This window comes from Neoarius graeffei, chromosome 13 (assembly GCF_027579695.1).
Source record: "Neoarius graeffei isolate fNeoGra1 chromosome 13, fNeoGra1.pri, whole genome shotgun sequence".
NCBI lineage: Eukaryota > Metazoa > Chordata > Actinopteri > Siluriformes > Ariidae > Neoarius > Neoarius graeffei.
In genome coordinates, this window is record NC_083581.1 from 82,533,938 (window position 1) to 82,555,314 (window position 21,377).

At 43.5% G+C, this 21,377-nt stretch overlaps 1 protein-coding gene across 1 annotated transcript in view; it reads left to right on the plus strand.

Annotated features, from left to right (window-relative positions):
- LOC132897212 (beta-1,4 N-acetylgalactosaminyltransferase 1-like) overlaps window positions 1–21,377 on the plus strand; it is a 62,045-nt gene that overhangs the window by 18,164 nt on the left and 22,504 nt on the right. Inside the window, exons 3-5 of the mRNA XM_060938685.1 lie at window positions 665–771; window positions 19,835–19,872; window positions 20,106–20,286. Of these exons, the coding sequence (XP_060794668.1) occupies window positions 665–771; window positions 19,835–19,872; window positions 20,106–20,286 (326 nt within the window). The remainder of the gene's footprint in view (window positions 1–664; window positions 772–19,834; window positions 19,873–20,105; window positions 20,287–21,377) is intronic.

The following is a 21,377-nucleotide window of genomic DNA, read 5'->3' on the forward strand; positions in this document are numbered from 1 at the left end:
GGAAGGATGGAGCGTGAGATCGACAGGCGGATCGGTGCAGCCTCCGCAGTGATGCGGTCGCTTTACCGGTCCGTTGTGGTGATGAAGGAGCTGAGCCAAAAGGCGAAGCTCTCAATTTACCGGTCGATCTACGTTCCGACTCTCACCTATGGTCATGAGCTTTGGGTAATGACCGAAAGGACAAGATCGCGGATACAAGCGGCCGAAATGAGTTTCCTTCGCAGGGTGGCTGGGCGCTCCCTTAGAGATAGGGTGAGAAGCACAGTCACTCGGGAGGAGCTCGGAGTAGAGCCGCTGCTGCTCCACATCGAGAGGAATCAGCTGAGGTGGCTCGGGCATCTTTTTCGGATGCCTCCTGGACGCCTCCCTGGGGAGGTGTTCCAGGCATGTCCCCCCGGGAGGAGGCCCCGGGGAAGACCCAGGACACGCTGGAGGGACTATGTCTCTCGGCTGGCCTGGGAACGCCTCGGTGTTCTTCCCGAGGAGCTGGCCGAGGTGTCTGGGGAAAGGGAAGTTTGGGCTTCCCTGCTTAGACTGCTGCCTCCGCGACCCGGTCCCGGATAAAGCGGAAGAAGACGAGACGAGACGAGACGTTTTCCTACAATGAACATTCTGCTCTGAAATTTTGCTTACAAGTACTCTTTCTGCTTTTTTGAACTCACAGGTCACGTACAGCAGCAAACCTTCTTCTTATTGCTGAGGCAAACGTTCCTCTTCAGTACCCCATCCAGGGTGTCGAGGTCCGGCCTAAAAAGTCTACTTTAATCCCTGGTGAGAGCCGCAGTTCTAAACCTGTCTCTGAATGAATAATTAAAGTTGCTTTATGTCTAAATTTGTCCTTAGACTTGTGTTTACGTTGTGGACTTTTTGATGTTGTACAATATTCCGAGATCACAATTACATTTGTCATTGGTTTTTACACCCCAGCACTGCTGAATTCTCAAATCTGATTGTGCTGAAAGCGTTGATTAATTTTCTTTAACAGCAGCTCTGATGGTAGTGTTGGCTGTAATTTAAAGAACAGGATTATATTAATAAATAACTGTTTAGTTAGTAATAATGAATTCACAGGGAGTTGTATGGCAGATGGCCCACATAATCTCTGGTTAATAATTAAGCAGAAAGCATGGACAAAGAAAATGATCTCATGGAAATGGGGACGCTTTCAGTATATTTATAGCATTCAACACTGGTGGTTGCAGTGTCAGGAATTTGCAAGTTTACTATCATAGGGATATTTTCAGAACAAAAGACTCTTTCCTGTTTGTCAAGCATGTCAAGCTGCCTTTTTTTTTTCTTATTAACATCAAGAAGGAGGGGAGGGGAAGAAATTGGTGAGTGGATACTTGTTTGTAGCTGCTAGAACACTGCTGATGACAGGAAATAACTTATGGATGTTTTGCAAAATTAAATGTAACTATAAAGCATTTGTGGTTGGTGGTGTTAATAAAAAAGAAGACTCGTAGGTGTCCCAGACTGAAGTGTACAGTTTCTTGCAAAAGTATTCATCCCCCTTGGTGTTTTGTCACATTACAAGCTAGAATTAAAATGGATTTTTTTTTGGGGGGGGGGTTACACAACATGCCTACACTTTAAAGGTGCATTTATTTATTTATTTATTTATTTATTTTTTTTTTTTTTTTTTATTGGGACACAAACAATAAGATAAAAAACCCAAAACAAATCTGGAGTGTGGATAGGTATTCACCCCCCCCAAAGTCAATACTTTTGTAGAGCTGCAATTCCAGCTGCAAGTCTCTTGGGTTATGTCTCTATTACACACATGCAAACTCCTCACCTTTCGGCGAAATTCGCCGTTTTGGTCCCAAAATAGGTCACTTGTGTGAATCGTGTAGATCCGAAGAGTTTTTTTTTTTGGGGGGGGGGGGGGTAGGCAGGCTACAACGTTATCATTGCCAAACATTTCACTTACAAGGTTACAGCCAATCGAGATAAACAGTTACTAACACACGCTTCTTTTCCATTGGAGTTCTGATCAGCTGGTGTGCAACCCACTGCTGGTTGCCAGTCCTCGCTTACGAATATTCCACAGATTCAGACCGCAAAGTCACCTTTTTATAGAGAGATCTGGCAACCTCATCTCGCGACTGGATCTGAACATACCAATGGAACAGTTTCCAGCGTGCTCGGGGGTGAATAACCATGGGCGGATCTACCAGGGTGGCATAGGGTGGCAAATGCCACTCTAAAAGAAAGCCTTGCCACCCCTGCTGCCACCCCAGTTGGCAGCAACAAATTCAAAGAAAAATTACGGCCAATATGACATTTACGTGCGCGAATTTCCAATGTCTGACTGCGGCGAATGCAGCACAAGATAACGCCAGAGATTGGTTGTTTTGGAAAATTGAGAGGCGTGAAGCGAGGGAGCCAGGAGTCGCGAGGAAAGGAGACATGGGAGGACAGAGGTAAAAGCTGATTAACTATCTATCAAGAAATGAAATTATAATGAATGAACAGTGCTAGCATAGTTGCGATGCTGATTTTGAGAGGATAAAAATCAGGTTGGAGAAGGTTATTTAGCTAACTATACATGTAAGGCCAAAAAAAAAAAAAAAAAGGGTGTTTCCGGTAACCTGACCGATCGAGAATTTCCGCGTCGAAATTGCCGACCGTAAAGTTTTTATTACAAATTTCCCTCGATATTTTAGTGTAAGCGGTGTTAGTTTGTCATAATTTTTTGTTTCAACGTATTCAAGTTGTGAAAGAAACGATAAAAAGTAAAATGTTTCGCCACTTCTATCAGCCCCCTGCATAAACATGGAAGCGCACTTGTATACTGAAGGAGGAAGGGAAAACTGAGCCGAGCCGCCATTTTGAATCCTCATTCAGGGCTGTAATGCAAATTGCTTCCTCTTCAATATACAAGTGCACTTCCATGGCAGGAAAAACGCTACGTTTTTCCGCCTATGTAGTCCCCTATTTATACAAATAGGAGTCATTCAGGATTCAGCCATGTTTTTGCTCGACCCAAGTTCTACAGTAGGCTAGGCGAGGCCGTCTGCTTTTAATGGAAGTAGCCTAGCCTAGGACGTTAAACCATATTTTCACGTTATTTCTTGATAAGGTGTTTTCACGTTATTACATGAAAATATCATGAAATAACGTGATAATTTCGTATCATGAAATTACGTGATGTTATATTACATGATAAATATATTGTAAAAACGTGATAACTTTGTTAAAATCAATACTACGTTAAAACATTAGCTGAAATTTTAGTTCTAACAGCCACAGAAAACATAGCACAGCGGGGTCACAGGGAGTCTCTTGACTCTGGAAAAAAAAGGGTGTTTTTCTTTCTGTTAGACTTGCTGGGTAATCATAACCCCATCATTAAAAAAAGACTTGAACAACAAGCTAAAAATGCAAAATACACTAGTAAAACAATACAGAATGAAATACTTGAGTGCTTGGCTGCAATGGTCAAAGAGGAAATCATCCAGGAAGTTAAAACGAGCAAGCAGTTTTCAGTTATTGCTGATGAAACTAAAGATGTTCAGAAAAAAGAGCAAATGTCATTTGTTCTGATATATTTTTCCAACGGTGTGGTTCATGAAAGCTTTCTGGAGTTTGAAGTGGCAGAACACCTGGATGCCACCGCCTTAAGTGACAAGATTATATGCTTCCTTGAGAAACATGGGCTGGAGTACAAGAAAAACCTTGTAGGACAGGGCTACGATGGCACAGCAGTGATGCGTGGGGCACATGCAGGGGTTCAAGCAAAAATAAAAGAAGTAGCCAAACATGCCTTCAGATAGCAAACACACTTTTTGTGTCTCTGTGTACTATCCAGTTCTGGATAACATGATTGGAGAAATATTTTCTAACACGAATTGTAACATTATGCAGGGTGTCCAGGCACTAAATCCATCAAGTCCAACTTTTTTGAGAGAGGAGGCTGTTCTGCTATTGGCTGAAGCTTATCACTACGTTCACACTGCAAGGCTTAATGCTTAATTCTGATTTTTTTGTGAAATCCGATTTTTTGTGAGGTCGTTCACATTAACAAATATATGCGACTTGTATGTGATCCTCAGTATGAACGAAAAGCGACCTAAAAGTGTTCCGCATGCGCATTGCAGGATACGACGACGTCACACGCAGTGAGCATGGCCAGTGTTTACGGAAGTAACCTAAAGTTTCCTGTGTATGACAGTAGCCAGCATGGAGTACCTGGCGATGATGCAGTTGTTGTTGCGACGGAGCCAGAACATGCACAATAGCCTGATGTTAAGGAGGAGGTTGAGAAGGAAGAGGGCAAGGGTTTTGGCTCAGGCGTTCTGCGGGGTAGTGACTGCAACCTCCGTTCAAAGGAACGTGTGGGTGCGGAGTCGCATTGATGTCATGCGCCATGTTGTTGTAACTTTTTTTTGAGAGACCCGCCGCCTACTTTAGCGCAGAATAATGACGTTTGTGGCTTGTTGATGACGTGTAAGTCGGATGAATGCGACCTGGCGGTTCAGACTGAAGTCGCATATGAAAAGATCGGATAGGAATCGGAATTAGGACCACATATCCAAACGGCCTGGGTCGGATTTGAAAAAATCGGATCTGTGTCGTTCATATTGTCAATAAAAGATCGGATACAGATCACATATGGGTGAAAAAATCAGATTTGAGTCACTTCAGCCTGCAGTGTGAACGTAGTGTATGATTCAAATATTGAGGATCTTAAACATGAGTTACATCAGACGAGGAGAGGACTAGACAGAAAAAAGGGGGAACAGGAGAGTCCTACCACTCTCATGGAGTTCACTCAGTTTTTGGACCCATACCAAGATGTTTTTTTTTTTTTTGAGTTGTTCAGGTTGTGTAAAATAGCGGTTGTCTTGCCTGTGAGCAGTGCATCCTGTGAACGAAGTTTTTCATCTCTCAGGCTCATAAAGACTTATTTGCGGTCGACTATGACAGAAAAGAGACTATCAAGTTTGGCTGTACTCAGCATTGAATCAAAGCGCACAGAAGCATTAGATCTTGATAAATGTCTGAAGCGTTTTGCTGAGCAACATGGAAATCGCCGCATTCAGCTGTTGTAGGCATGACAAGTTCATGTTATGCTCACTGGTGAGCCTTTACAAAGCGTGAGGGAAAAAAACTATAAAATGTGACACTGGTGTAAATGGTTTAAATCATGCTGAACTTGAAGCAGTGGTGTTATTGTTGTTTTTTAGTGTCTGTTCTTTTGCATACACGGTATAAAACTGGGGCAGCACGGTGGTGTAGTGGTTAGCGCTGTCGCCTCACAGCAAGAAGGTCCTGGGTTCGAGCCCCGGGGCCGGCGAGGGCCTTTCTGTGTGGAGTTTGCATGTTCTCCCCGTGTCCGCGTGGGTTTCCTCCGGGTGCTCCGGTTTCCCCCACAGTCCAAAGACATGCAGGTTAGGTTAACTGGTGACTCTAAATTGAGCGTAGGTGTGAATGTGAGTGTGAATGGTTGTCTGTGTCTATGTGTCAGCCCTGTGATGACCTGGCGACTTGTCCAGGGTGAACGCCGCCTTTCACCCGTAGTCAGCTGGGATAGACTCCAGCTCGCCTGCAACCCTGTAGAAGGATAAAGCGGCTAGAGATAATGAGATGAGATGAGTATAAAACTGTCCAGAAACGGTATAGACCTCATCTGAGAGTGTGTGTTCTTCGCGAACAATAAAAGCATGAGATTGTTTGTCTGTATGAGTTTGTAAATGGCAGCCCATGCCCTTTTGTAGTGTGTACATACTATTTGTTGTCAAACTGTGATAACTGTGATTAAATTCAGTGTATATATACACGTCTGTAATACGATGCCACCCCTCAAAAATTCCTGTCCCCCTCTTGCCACCCCATAAATATTTTTCTAGATCCGCCCCTGATTTCACATAGGTGATGTCTTTTTAAGAAAATTGACAGACAGTGTTTTGCTCACTGTGTGGTTGTAAGTGGGAGGGTCTACTAGGTCATGTTTGTCAAAGATGGTAAGCGCAAGTGAATGAGAGGGTGGTTCACTTACCTGGTTGATTCATGGTGTAGCCAGTAAGATCTTCCATGCAAAACCGAAACGGGTAGTTGTTATCCAATGAGGTGCGCTTAGAGATTTTAAATGGGAACGCGCTTAGCTGTCCAACATGGCGTCTCGTTGAGAGAGCAAAGCACCACCAGTGAGTAACTCCTCTCCTTCACTTTGCTGCGGTTTTTACTGTGTTTTGAATTGTCACTATTTTGTGAATGGCTGATAAACTGTTTCTTGGTTGCGCTGTAGATATTGCTGTGTTTAAATGATCGGTGTTGTCGGTGTTGTAATGTTTATGGTTAACTTCGCAAATGTTTTGAATTGTAGTGATCAGACCTTCGGGTTGCGGTGGCTGTTGGGTAATGTAGTTGGTTTCTGGTTTTGCGTCTTGTCTGTGAAGCGGATGAGAAATGTAGATGGTTAATTAAATTGATTTATGGGTTGTTGCTGTTGCTATTTATACTTCAGGTAATGTTGCTCCTCTGGAATGATAAAAAACTGCTCTGTTGATATGGGTAATTATTTATTGTGACATTTCATGAGAAGTAATGCTATTGCTAATATATTGGTTTATTTTAAGTAACTGATTTTTGCTGTAAAGTATTTGTTGTGGATACCAAACAATGTGGTGGCTATTATGCAATAATATTTGTATGTGCATTGATGCCAGCTTTGCTTTCTGTCCTGTAGTTAGTGTTTTTCGCTCAATGCTTTTGAAGTCACTGTGCTATGTGGTGATGCAATGCAATGTTTGATTTTCTATTGATGTGAAATACACATGAATATTTATATTGGTATTTGTAAATGAATTTTAACAATTTTTCTCTGGATTTATCTATCAAAATGGCAGTTTATATTGCGATCTTTTATGTGTTTTATAGGTTTATAACCTATATGTGGATACCTGTTGTGGAAACAAATAAATCAAAGGAAATAAAACCCACATGAGTTGTAACTTAAGCTCTTTGCTCTCTTGATGCCCCTTTCGGTGGGGAGAAAAGCAATGTAACCGAACAGACAGGGATTGGCCAGGTGTGTCCTCTGGGGTAGGTCTGTTAGATAGCACAGGCAGCAATATATACCTTTTTGTAAATAGCCCACTGTGTTGTACACGGGTGAAAATTAACTTCACAAAATATCAAACTTTACCGGCCACTGACATATAAATGGTACAATTTACCGGCCACTCAACAGTAACTTATTAAGACATGTTTATGGAAAGTTATTTTGTACTGTATTAAATTCAAGATGTCACTGGTTGCAATTTTTTTTTGTAACGTAGACTACGAAATGTACTTTTGCGCACGTGCCGTGTGTCCGTGCACCCTTCTCACCTTTTTCACCCCTGACCAGTTTGCATGCCTGTATTAGCTTAGCACATCTAGCCACTGGGATTTTTGCCCATTCCTCAAGGCAAAACTGCTCCAACTCCTTCAAGTTAGATGGGTTGCATTGGTGTACAGCAATCGTCAAGTTATGCCACAGATTCTCTATTGGATTGAGACTCAAACAGGTTTTCCTCCAGAATTGCCCAGTGTTTAGTCCCATCCATCTTTCCTTCAGTCCTGACCAGCTTTCCTGTCCCTGGAGATGAAAAACATCCCCACAGCATGATGCTGCCACCACCATGCTTCACTGTAGGAATGGTGTTCTCAGGGTTTTCGATTTGCGCCACACATGGCGTTTCCCATGATGGACAAAAAGTTTAATTTTCGTTTCATCTGACCAGAGAATCATCTTCCATGTGTTTTGGGGGAGTCTGCCACATGCTGCTGGACAAACTCCAAATGCGTGTTTTTTTTTTTTTTTTCTTTAAGCAATGGCTTTTTTTCTGGCCACTCTTCCATAAAGCCCCGCTCTGTGGAGTGTACGGCTTAAAGTGGTCCTACGGACAGATACTCCCATCTCCACTGTGGAGCTTTGCAGCTCCTTCAGTGTTATCTTTGGTGTCTTTGTTGCATCTCTGATTAATGCCCTCCTTGACCGGTCTGTGAGTTTTGGTGGACGGTCTTCTCTTGTCAGGTTTGTAGTGGTGCCATATTCTTTCCATTTTGCTATAATGGATTTAATGGAGCTCCGTGGGATATTCAAAGTTTGGGATATTTTTTATAACCCAACCCTGATCTATACTTCTCCACAACTTTGTCTCTGACCTGTTTGGAGGCTCCTTGGTTTTCATGTTGCTTGCTTAGTAGTGTTGCAGAGTCAGGGTCTTTCCAGAACAGGTTGATTTATACAGACATCATGTGACACTTTGATTGCACACAGGTGGATCTTAATCAACAAATTATGTGGCTAATGAAGTGGATTGGTTGGAGCAGCTCTTATTTAGGGATTTCATACGAAAGGAGGTGAATACCTATGCACACTCCAGATTCCTTCCTTCTTTTGTTCCTTCCTTCCTCCCTGTTATTGTTTGTCTCATTCTCATTATCTCTAGCCGCTTTATCCTGTTCTACAGGGTCGCAGGCAAGCTGGAGCCTATCCCAGCTGACTACGGGCGAAAGGCGGGGTTCACCCTGGACAAGTCGCCAGGTCATCACAGGGCTGACACATAGACACAGACAACCATTCACACTCACATTCACACCTACGCTCAATTTAGAGTCACCAGTTAACCTAACCTGCATGTCTTTGGACTGTGGGGGAAACCGGAGCACCCGGAGGAAACCCACGCGGACACCGGGAGAACATGCAAACTCCGCTGTAGGTACATTCCACTAAGAAACTACATTTCCCATCAGGCCACTTCCGCGTTGACCTGCGTCACGCCGGGGCGGGGTCACCGCTGCATACAGGGAAGCATAAAACAATGGGACAACGCTTCCATCTTTGTCTCTCGTGTCCGGATTCCAAGGAATCTAGACGCACAAAAGAGATGCTCTCAAACCCGAAAACACTTCCTTCTTGCAAGATTCACCATCCAGCGCATTCTGTGCTTAACCACTGGCCAAGGTAAAAGTCCAGAATAGCGCGATCTTTAAACTCAACCGGAGTTACAACCGGTTTATTTGTATTAGAAGTGACGTCATGACTGCAGCCCAGGCAGTTAAAAGTTAAGAAGCGATTGAATCCTTTTTAACTCAAAAGCGCTGTGCATCTTATTCTGATCAGAGACTTTTCCTCACGAACGCTGAAGTTCGGACCAAGAATCCTCTGCTTTCCACGGGAACCACCCAAGTGCTCCGCTGGACCAGAAAGTTCTCTAGACTACTGATGGCAAAGTCATAGTGGAAGATGAACTTTTACATTTCCTTGCCATAAAAATGAGAACACTGAGTCAGGATGAGATTGTTCTGTTAGCTGCTAACAACTTCGACTCCGACTGGATAGAGGCCTCAAAGAAAGTGCTGATTGAAATCTGTCCTACTTCACAACGGAATATCGTACACAAGGGAGCACAAAAGGACGCTAATAACATCAAGAGCTGTCTCAAAGTGCTAAATGAGTGTGGGGAAAATGTCCCGAGATTTGTATCTCACTATTTGGATGAGTTGCCACCTGTGACTTTTTCCAATATGGATGTCTGCGGCCTACTTCGAAAAATAGAGCAGCTACACTGTGATGTTTCCGCTATGAAACATGCCCTTCATCGGCAGACTGAAATAAGCGAGTGCTTGTGGGTGTCTACGGTGGATGTGACCCGCCGTATTGGTGCCCTGGAACAGCACTCTGATCATGGCCACAATAGTTTTGTTGGGCCGGTGAAGCGGCTGGAGGATGGGAATGTAAGCACTGACCATGCTGCCAAATTCGCGGCTGCTGGAGATGCCGACAGCTTGGCGGAGGTGACCGAAATTTTAGAGGACTGACACCGAGGAGAGCTACAGAGACCGAAGCTCCTTACAATGGAAAGTGCCACACCAACACACAGCCCCGGATTATCAAAGTGGAGCGACGTGGTGAGAAAGGGGAAACGAAAGAGCACTGAGGAGTACCAACATGGAACACGCTCGGGGAAATCTTCGTTGGGCCAAAAGAAAACTGGAAAAACTATTGTGGGCACAGGAGATGCAGGGGGCATCAAGATGATAACAACAAAAAGGGTGAGTGTCTTTGCATCCAGATTTTCACCCGATATAGATGCTGAGGTACTGCGTACTCACCTTGCGAGTAAACTTGGACATGGTGTGTTATGTGAAAGGATTGTCACTGTTAACACCAGATACGCATCATTTAAAATGTCCGCTGAATGCAAAGAAATTGGCGATATGTATAACCCGGATCTTTGGCCCGAGGGAACATATGTAAGGCGTTTTTACGAACCACGGAAGGCTGGAATAATTGGTAATGCGGCTACACTATCTGCTGGGGCCACGAGTGCGCTCGCTACTGACATGAGTGCCTAACCATGGTGTTGCTATGGATATAAATATTCTGTCATACAATTGTCGTGGCCTACGTCTGGGCCAAAGTGCAGCGGATAAAGCTCGCCGCTTGGTTGTTGATCAACTGTTGGAACAATGTCACATACTGTGCCTACAGGAAATTTTCCTAGCAAAACAGGATTTAAAGGGACTGAATTCCGTAAGTGACAGTTTCCATGGGGCAGGAGAGTCCACCACTGACCTCAGCCAGGGTATAAAAAGGGGCAGAATTCCAGGAGGTGTGGCAATCCTGTGGAATAAGAGACTGGACTCAGCCATTAATGTCCTAAGGCTTGCTGTGGACTGGTGTATTGCTATACAGGTCACTCAGGGGGATAAGAAATTTATTATTTTAAATATTTACATCCCATATGAATGTCAACATAATGAGGAAGAATATGTAAATAAGCTTGCTTTTATTACTTCTTACCTTCAAAGTGAGTGTGTCACAAACATTTTTATTGTTGGAGATATGAACGCGGATATTTCAGACAAAAGGTCAAGCTTTGCTAATCACATAAGGAATTTTTGTGTAGATAATAACTTGATTCTTTCTAGCAAAGAGCTTTTGCCAGCCGAAAGCTATACATATATTAGTGCAGCTTGGCACACCACATCCTGGTTAGATCATTGTCTCTCTACAGCTGATGCTCATGCCTCCTTGTCACACATGGAAATCCTATATAATGTATCCACTTCTGATCACATCCCAGTAAAGATGGTTGTCAGATCTGAGTACATACCCGCAACAGTAAAATGTGCAAATAATTCTATTCCTGGTAAACTGGATTGGTCATCTTTTTCATGTGAAGACATAGCTTCTTATTGTAAATATTCTGATCAGCTATTGAGCAATATATATCTCCCTATAGATGCACTTTCATGTAAAAATTGTAACTGTACAAATACCAAACATAATACATATATCTCTGCAATATATACTGACATTGTCTCTTGTTTACTTGAAGCTAGTAAGCCTCACCTTAAAGTCGTAAGGAGAGGGAAAGTCCAGCCTGGATGGAATATCTATGTAGACGAATTCTATGCTGAGGCTCGTGAAGCTACTAAATCTTGGGCAATGGCTGGTAAACCAAGACAGGGGCCCATTTTTGAGTATAAGAAGAGTACAAATGCAAAATACAAATATGCAGTTCGTTTCATTAGTAAAAATGAACAATGTATGAGGGCCGACTCTATGGCAAAGAAACTTTTAAATAATACTAACAATGATTTTTGGAAAGAGGTGAAACATATTAATGGGTACAAACCCTTTTTACCATGTTCAGTAGATGGAGTCTCTGGAGCTAGTAATATTGCAGAGTTTTGGCGAATGCATTACAGTAAACTATTTAATTTGACTCGGCCTAGCACCCGTCGAGTAGCAAATGTTGAAGCTATTGAGGTGATCAAGTTTCATGAGGTTTCCCAAGCGATTAAAAATTTATCAATAAATAAAACAACAGGGATGGATGCTATCTCTGCTGAACATCTTAAATATGCCAGCTTTAGGTTAAGTATACTTCTTGCCTTATGCTTCACTGCCCTCATGGCCCATGGTTTTCTTCCAGATTCCATGATGACAGTGCAGCTGGTTCCTGTGATTAAGGATAAAGCTGGAAAAGTGGGATCCTCTGATAACTACAGGCCCATTGCTTTAGCTAATATATTGTCCAAAGTGGTTGAGCAAATTATCTTGCAGAGAATTAATTATTTAATTACCTCTACAGATCACCAATTTGGTTTTAAACCGAGACATGGCACAGACGTGCATATATGTATTAAAAGAACTGCTGAACAACTACAAGAGAAAAAACTCCTCAATTTTTATTTGTTTCTTAGATGCTTCTAAGGCATTTGATCGAATAAATCATGATAAATTATTTAAAAAACTTGGTGCAGTTGGTGTCCCCAAGTATATAGTCAGAATATTGTCCTACTGGTATGCCCAGCAAACCATGCAGGTGAAATGGGACAACTGCTTGTCTGCCCCCTTTCATATCAGAAATGGAGTAAGACAGGGGAGTATATTATCGCCTGTATTGTTTAATTTCTATATGAATGAGCTGCCCCATAATCTAAGAACATGTAAAACTGGCTGTATGGTGGGCAGTACAGTTATGAACCATCTTATGTATGCTGATGACTGTGTAATTTTTAGCCCTAGCTCAGCTGGTTTGCAGCAGCTCCTTAATGTATGCTCTGTGTTTGGGGAGCAGCAAGATATAAGGTACAATGAGCTTAAGAGTGTGATCATGATTTGCAGAACCATAGAAGATAAGCATATGACTTTCCCTGACTTTAAACTGTCGGGAAAGGTCCTAAACATCTGTAGGGAAGTGAAATATCTGGGACATGTTATCACAGACCAACTGACAGATGATGAGGATATTTATCGCCAGTGCCGTATGTTGTGTGTGCAAGCAAATGTATTGGCACGAAAATTTGGTAACTGCTCTGATAATGTGAAGTTGACTCTCTTTAAAGCGTATTGTTCACCTCTATATACTGCACATTGATGGTTAAACTATAAAAAATCCAGCTTCCAGAGATTACAAGTGGCTTACAATGATGCGTTGAGGATACTCCTAAAAAGGCCCAGATGGACAAGTGCGAGTGGGCTGTGTGTGAGTGCTGGAGTTAATACACTGAATGCAGTGTTGAGAAACACAATGTATAGATTTATCTGCAGGCTGAATGACTTAAAAAACCAAAATGTTGTGGCACTAGTAAGCATGGTATACAGTGACACTCGCTGCACATCTCAGTATTGGAAGCATTGGTATAAGTCTTTTGAAATTGTGACATTAGATGTTTTTAATTTTGTGTGTTGTTTGTAATGATTTGTTTTTATATTGTGATTTTTTTTTTTTTGTTATTTGTCTTGTGTTAATTTAATTGTTTTTTTGTACTCTGTGGGGATGGACCTTGAGTCTGGAATAAAGCATCATCATCATCTACGCCTCCATCACGAGCGGCTCACGTGCTCCAACGGCGAGGCCCGAAACTACAACGGCGAATATTTCTTCATATCTTGCTAAAGGCAGGATTAAGTAAGATTTTGGCACTTGGGCATAATTAAGATAGTCTTAGGAATTTGCTTTTATTGAAATAGTGTGAATTTAAACCCAGGTTTATTGTTACACTGTTAAAACACGCAGCGTGTTGATTTATTTTGTTAATCTCTCAATTGTTTTAATAGATAGGCTGTGCATACTTTCCTTTACTACTAACATATTTAGTTCTTTTATTATACATCTTGACCGCATTAAGATTTCAGGGGATTCAGTAATGTTATAAGCTAGTGAAATTGGCCTATGGTTGCTTTCTTTTAGCACACATTAGCATCCAAAGCTAATTCCTTTGTCTTTAGCAACACGTGCTCAGTAGGCCTCACCAGGCCTAACAAACACACTTTAGCTAGGCCATAGGGCCTTTCACAAACACACACTAGCAACACAAGGCTAATCTAGGCCTCCACCACGTGTAGTTGGCTACACGAGGCTAAACACATGGTCAAGTCCTTCACACACACACACACACACAAGCACACATTAGCAACAGAGCTAATCCTTTGTTCTATTTAGATAACATTCCTTTGTTTTAGCTAGCAACAAGCTAGGCCATACACACACCCACACCATATCATATTTGTATATATTGATTATCCATTTTTATCTTTGTTATAATAAATCCATTTATTATCAAAGCTGTGTGTATTCATCTTGTTGGTGTGAACAATATCTGAAGTCCCCAATCTCTCAAAGAATTCAAAAAGGTGCATACAAGTTTATGTAATATGGTAAGTGATCGTAATAATTTGGAAATATACCATAATCTAGCTGTTTGGTAATTTATCCAGGATTAATGGTATGATTCACTAAATGATTCATTGGTATGATTCACTAAATGATTCATTGAATGATTCACTAAATGATTCATTGAATGATTCACTTCAAATGAGACTGATTCTATGGTATGATTCAATTCAAATGAGTCAAATTAAATGATTCAATGGGATTGATTCATTTTAATTATTGACCTTCAAATTTAATGAGACTGATTTAATGAGATTGATCACTTAATTTCAATAATTAACTGATTGCACCCACACCGCACAGAAAGGCCCTCGCCAGCCACGGGGCTCGAACCCGGACCTTCTTGCTGTGAGGCGACAGCACTAACCACTACACCACCGCGCCACCTGTTATTGTTTGTGTCACAGTAAAAAAAAAAAACACCTTTAAAGTGGTAGGCATATTGTGTAAATCAAATGGTTCTAACCCTCCAAAAATCCATTTTAATTCCAGTTTGTAATGCGACGAAACAGGACAAACACCAAGGTGGATGAATACTTTTGCAAGACACTGTAATTGCATGTTCCATGGATAGGATCCCAGTGAGTTTGTACATTTTAATACGGTTCTATCAGCTGAGCTTCGATGGAGATTTTTCACTCAGGCTGTGCAACAGTTTTTAAATGAATGAACGGTGTGAGAATGCAGTGAGATATCGGAGACTGAATTTCATCAAGCGTGATGAATAATATTGATCTATCTGTACATTTAATATAGAAACATTTCATTGGTGCGTTTTATCGGAGGCCAGGTTTCCCAGGTCTCAAAACAATCACCTGTGGTATACGCCTGTGTGATGTGTCATACATGAACAAATTTAAAAATTGGAATAGCTGTATTGTCAAACTGCTGTTTTATGAGAGGGATGATAATTTCTGGATATGCTGTTTTTTCAAAATGATCAACTTTGTTGGGCCACTTCACATCACCTTATTTTAATGTTGATTAGTTTGCTATAATGGCATGCCCCATTATGTTCTTTATCCTTATTATATTCCAAATAACTTGGGCAGATGGAGATCTGTCTCTTCCCTGTGTGTGCTTATACTAATATACTGAAGAATTGATTGCAAGCCAAAGTGTGTGTTCATAATGCAAACTTGGATGTTAATTCAGAATGTTTATCAGAATCAGAAGCACTTTATTTCCAGGTATGTTACACACACGAGGAATTTGACTCCGGTTCGACTTAGCTTTCATAGTACAGACAGAAAAAAGTATAGAAAAAAAACATAGAAAGTATGAGAGAGCAAAGTCACGTGGCAGCCGTCTGCGGCGCCATCTTGGATGGAAAAATGGTGTTATGGTGTTAATACGTACCTTATTTCCTGGAGGAAGTGAAGATGTGTGATGTAACATGGTCTCAAACTATATTGTGATTCCATGAACTCGAGTCGTACATGAGCTGATAGACACGCCGAGTTGGCTATAAGCCATGTACGAGGAGATTGAATGAATGAAAAAACTATAATTTTTTTCGATCCAAATTCACTGGATTTTGAGAAATAGAGCTTTTTTTTTTTTTTTGCATATTCAATAAATAACTTTATACAAACCTCCAGCAAAATCATTTCCGCTTAGACGAACTTCTTAAAAACCTATCGATGGCTGCACGAATTGACTTTTTTTTTTTGGTAGAAAGTGCCGTCTTGCTGTCGTGCCAAGGTATAGAATAGCTTTAGACATTTTATTTAATTCTTCCTTAGACATTTCAGTTTTGTAATTTTCAAACTCCTTTGAGCTTTTGAACCAGACTAAAAAAAAATTTAATGCTTAAAGATGGATGTAAACAAACCGGCGAAACGACAGGAGCAATAAGTGAAAAATGCTCTAATAATTCTTGTAAACCCCTCCTAGAACTGCCACGTTATTGTGGTGGAGGGGTTTGTGTGCTTGAATGATCCTAGGAGCTATGTTGTCGGGGGCATTATGCCCCTGTCAGGGTTTCCCAAGGCAGACAGGTCCTAGGTGACAGGCCAGACTAAGAGCAGTTCACCAAAACCCCTATGGAGAAAAATCCGAGGACCGTGACGTCGCCCGGGATGATGCAGCCGGGGCCCCACCCTGGAGCCAGGCCCGGGGTTGGGGCTCGTATGCGAGCGCTTGGTGGCCGGGCCTTTGCCCATGGGGCCCAGCCGGGCTCAGCCCGAAGAGGTGACGTGGGCCCGACCTCCTGTGGGTTCACCACCCACAGAGGTAGCAGTAGGGGACTGGTGCAATGTGGATTGGGTGGCAGTCGAAGGCAGGGGCCTCGACGACCTGATCCCCGGACACAGCGGCTGGCTGTTGGGACATGGAATGTCACTTCGTTGGGGGGGGAAGAGCCTGAGCTTGTGCGGGAGGTTGAGAGGTACCGGCTAGAGATAGTCGGGCTCACCTCCACGCACAGCTTGGGCTCTGGAACCCAGCTCCTCGAGAGGGGCTGGACTCTCCACTTCTCTGGAGTCGCCCGTGGTGAGTGGCGGCGGGCTGGTGTGGGCTTGCTTATAGCTCCCCAGCTCAGCCGTCATGTGTTGGAGTTTACCCCAGTGAACGAGAGGGTCGCCTCTCTGCGCCTTCGGATTGGGGAGAGGGCTCTTGCTGTTGTTTGTGCCTACGGCCCAAATAGCAGTATAGAGTATCCGGCCTTCTTGGAGTCCCTGGGAGAGGTACTGAGGAGTGCTCAGACTGGGGACTCCATTGTGTTACTGGGGGACTTCAATGCTCACATGGGAGATGACAGTGACACCTGGTGGAGCGTGGTTGGGAGGAACGGCCTCCCCGATCTGAACCCGAGTGGTGTTTTGTTATTGGACTTCTGTGCTAGTCACGGTTTGTCCATAACGAACACCATGTTCGAGCATAGGGGTGTCCATAAGTGGACGTGGCACCAGGACACCTTAGGTCGGAGGTCAATGATAGACTTTGTAGTCGTTTCATCTGATCTCCGGCCCTATGTCTTGGACACTCGGGTGAAGAGAGGGGCTGAGCTGTCAACTGATCACCACCTGGTGGTGAGTTGGATCCGCTGGCGGAGGAGGAAGCTGGACAGACCTGGCAGGCCCAAACGTATGGTGAGGGTCTGCTGGGAACGTCTGGCCGAGCACTCTGTTGGGGAGGTCTTTAACTCCCACCTCTGGGAGAGCTTTTCCCAGCTTCCGAGGGAGGCGGGGGACATTGAGTCTGAGTGGACCATGTTCTCTACCTCCATTGTGGACGCAGCTGTTCGGAGCTGTGGCCGCAAGGTCTCCGGTGCCTGTCGTGGCGGCAATCCCCGAACCCGGTGGTGGACACCAGAAGTAAGGGATGCCGTCAAGCTGAAGAAGGAGTCCTATCGGGCCATGTTAACCTACAGGACTCCCGAGGCAGCTGACGGGTATCGGCAGGCCAGGCGTGCTGCAGCTCGGGCAGTTGCGGAGGCAAAAACTCGGAACTGGGAGGAGTTCGGGGAGGCCATAGAGAAGGACTATCGGTCGGCCTCGAAGAAATTCTGGCAAACCGTCCGGCACCTCAGGAGGGGGAAGCAGTACTCTGCCAACACTGTTTACAGTGCGGGTGGGGAGCTGTTGACCTCGACTGGGGACATTGTCGGGCGGTGGAAGGAATACTTTGAGGATCTCCTCAATCCCACCGTCATGTCTTCCACTGAGGAGACTGAGGCTGATGACTCAGAGGTGGACTCGTCCATTACCCAAGCTGAAGTCACTGAGGTGGTTTGCAAGCTCCTCTGTGGCAAGGCACCGGGGGTGGATGAGATCCGCCCTGAGTATCTCAAGTCTCTGGATGTTGTGGGGCTGTCTTGGTTGACACGCCTCTGCAACATCGCGTGGCGGTCAGGGACAGTGCCTCTGGAGTGGCAGACTGGGGTGGTGGTCCCTCTTTTTAAGAAAGGGGACCGGAGAGTGTGCCCCAATTATAGGGGAATCACACTTCTCAGCCTCCCAGGGAAGGTTTACTCCAGGGTACTGGAGAGGAGAATTCGACCAATAGTCGAACCTCGGCTCCAGGAGGGACAATGCGGTTTTCGTCCTGGTCGCGGAACACTGGACCAGATCTATACCCTTCATAGGGTGCTCGAGGGTTCATGGGAGTTTGCCCAACCAGTCCACATGTGCTTTGTGGATCTGGAGAAGGCATTCGACCGTGTCCCCTGTAGTATTCTGTGGGGGGTGCTTCAGGAGTATGGGGTTCGGGGCTCTTTGCTAAGGGCTGTCCGGTCCCTGTATGAACGGAGCAGGAGTCTGGTTCGCATTGCTGGCAGTAAGTCAGACCTGTTCCCAGTGCATGTTGGACTCCGGCAGGGCTGCCCTTTGTCACCGGTTCTGTTCATAATTTTTATGGACAGAATTTCTAGGCGCAGCCAGGGGCCAGAAGGAATCCTGTTTGGGAACCACAGGATTTCATCTCTGCTTTTTGCGGATGATGTTGTCCTGTTGGCTTCTTCAAACCAGGACCTTCAGCATGCACTGGGGTGGTTTGCAGTCGAGTGTGAAGCGGCTGGGATGAGAATCAGCACCTCCAAGTCCGAGGCCATGGTTCTCGACCGGAAAAGGGTGGCTTGCCCTCTCCAGGTTGGTGGAGAAGTTCTGCCTCAAGTGGAGGAGTTTAAGTATCTCGGGATCTTGTTCACGAGTGAGGGAAGGATGGAGCGTGAGATCGACAGGCGGATCAGTGCAGCCTCCGCAGTGATGCGGTCGCTTTACCGGTCCGTCGTGGTGAAGAAGGAGCTGAGCCAAAAGGCAAAGCTCTCAATTTACCGGTCGATCTACGTTCCGACTCTCACCTATGGTCATGAGCTTTGGGTAATGACCGAAAGGACAAGATCGCGGATACAAGCGGCCGAAATGAGTTTCCTTCACAGGGTGGCTGGGCACTCCCTTAGGGTGAGAAGCACAGTCACTCGGGAGGAGCTCGGAGTAGAGCCGCTGCTGCTCCACATCGAGAGGAATCAGCTGAGGTGGCTCGGGCATCTTTTTCAGATGCCTCCTGGACGCCTCCCTGGGGAGGTGTTCCAGGCATGTCCCCCCGGGAGGAGGCCCCGGGGAAGACCCAGGACACGCTGGAGGGACTATGTCTCTCGGCTGGCCTGGGAACGCCTCGGTGTTCTTCCCGAGGAGCTGGCCGAGGTGTCTGGGGAAAGGGAAGTTTGGGCTTCCCTGCTTAGACTGCTGCCTCCGCGACCCGGTCCCGGATAAAGCGGAAGAAGACGAGACGAGACGAGAATTCTTGTAAAATAAAAAAAGATGCGTTCTTCCGACGAAATACTTTCATTCCGTATTTTGTTGCTTTTGTACTTTTTCGGAGTTTAGTTTTTGAGTAGAGTTTTTTTTGTTTGTTTGTTTGTTTGTTTGTTTTAAATTTTGTCCTTGGTTGGTTCAGTAACACGCTCCGCCATTTTGTTTTTCTCTCCTCACGGTATATGAGCTGATATCCTCGTAGAAGAGTAGCCAATCAGAGTACACGATTGCTCATTATCCAGTGAATGTGGATAGAATAATAATTTATATCTGCCTGTTTTGTTTGCTTTTCAATCCATAGATAAGTGTGCTGTGTGTCTGTTTTTGTTTTGTCAGTTTTTGCTGCAGATTCAGATTTCTGATTTATAAATATATTTTTTTTCTTGTTCTAAGGGTTGGGTCTGAAACTCAAGTCACGCAGAGTTTATTCAGTAAGTTTTTTCTGATTGTTCTTCCACTATGTTTAAAATGGTTGTGTTTTGGTTTGTATTTGGATTAGGTCATTCTGTATTTAAACATGATTCTAATCAGGAACTCAATTTAAGCAAGACAGGATGTTATCCTTTTATGGTATACTAGAAAAACATTCCTTTGTGTTTATCATAGTTATGAACGTTGCTAGAGTAATGTTGTTGACCTAAATCTACTTCCCTGTTTGCTGCAGGTAAATTTAACTGCCACCATGGGTACCTTTGATGTTGCAGTCTTGGTGAATGAGGTCAATATAAGTGGGGGAGGAACGATGCACGTGAAACTCTCCAGTCCACATCTGTCTGCACTGAACAGACAACTTCAGTTGGTCATGTACACAAATACAGTGTTTCATCCCAATACTGCAGACGTAGGTGAGCTGCTGTGCTTAACTGAGACTGTTTAACTGATATTGACTTGAACTGATTTGAATGAAATGCTGATGCATTTTGTATGAGACTGGATCATTTCTGATTAGAGGTCTGTGCGGGACAGAATTTTCAGTCCCGCTCCAGCATTGTGCAGTCCCGCTCCCGCAAAGAATTATGATTTTCAGTCCCGCTCCCGCCCGCACCTGCCATATTTTGTCCTGCTCCCGCCCGCAAATCCCGCATGATGCAGACGTTCGCGTTATTTCTCACGAAAGTTCTTGTCATTGGCTTGGGGAATTAAACATGCTGAGCTCTCCACTGACCGATCCTTCACCTAGCGCACGTAGCGAGGGTGCGCGTTGCCAGGCGGCATGCACGGCTGAGGCTTTACAGAGATACCCAACACACCTACCAAAATCTACAGTGGATATTAAGAATATTGTACATTGCACATAGCTTGTATGTCACTCCTCACATTTACATTCTAGGAAATACAAGTAGGCCTATAAGAAATTAATATGAATGAATGAATGAATGAATGAATGAATTTATTTATTTCGAACATGTATAAAAATGTATGTAACTATTTATACATACAAAAGAAAGAAAATGAAAAAAGTGACAAAAAAAGAATAAATAAAATAACATAAAGAGCTAATACATTACAATACACCGCACATTGTTCGAAAAAGGAGTGGGAAGAAGTACAATACTTTTTTTAATTTCCCACCCCTTTTTAACTACCCCGAAATCCAAACTACATTAATACACTTATAAAAATATATACCACATATACACTTCATGAATATCTATATAAATATATAATTACAAAAATAAATATATACTACATACCATATCCATATACATATATATATACATATACACATAACTATCTATATAAATATATAATTACAAAAAAAAAAAATATCTACTACATACTTATCCCTGTAAATATGAAGATATCTATCCCCATAAATAAATATATACCATATACTAAGCTAGTTCTAATATAACAATCAACCCTATTCTATTTATCCCTCATCATCCTCCATTAACATATTTCCTCTGCAATATACTTGTTTAAAAATATTTTT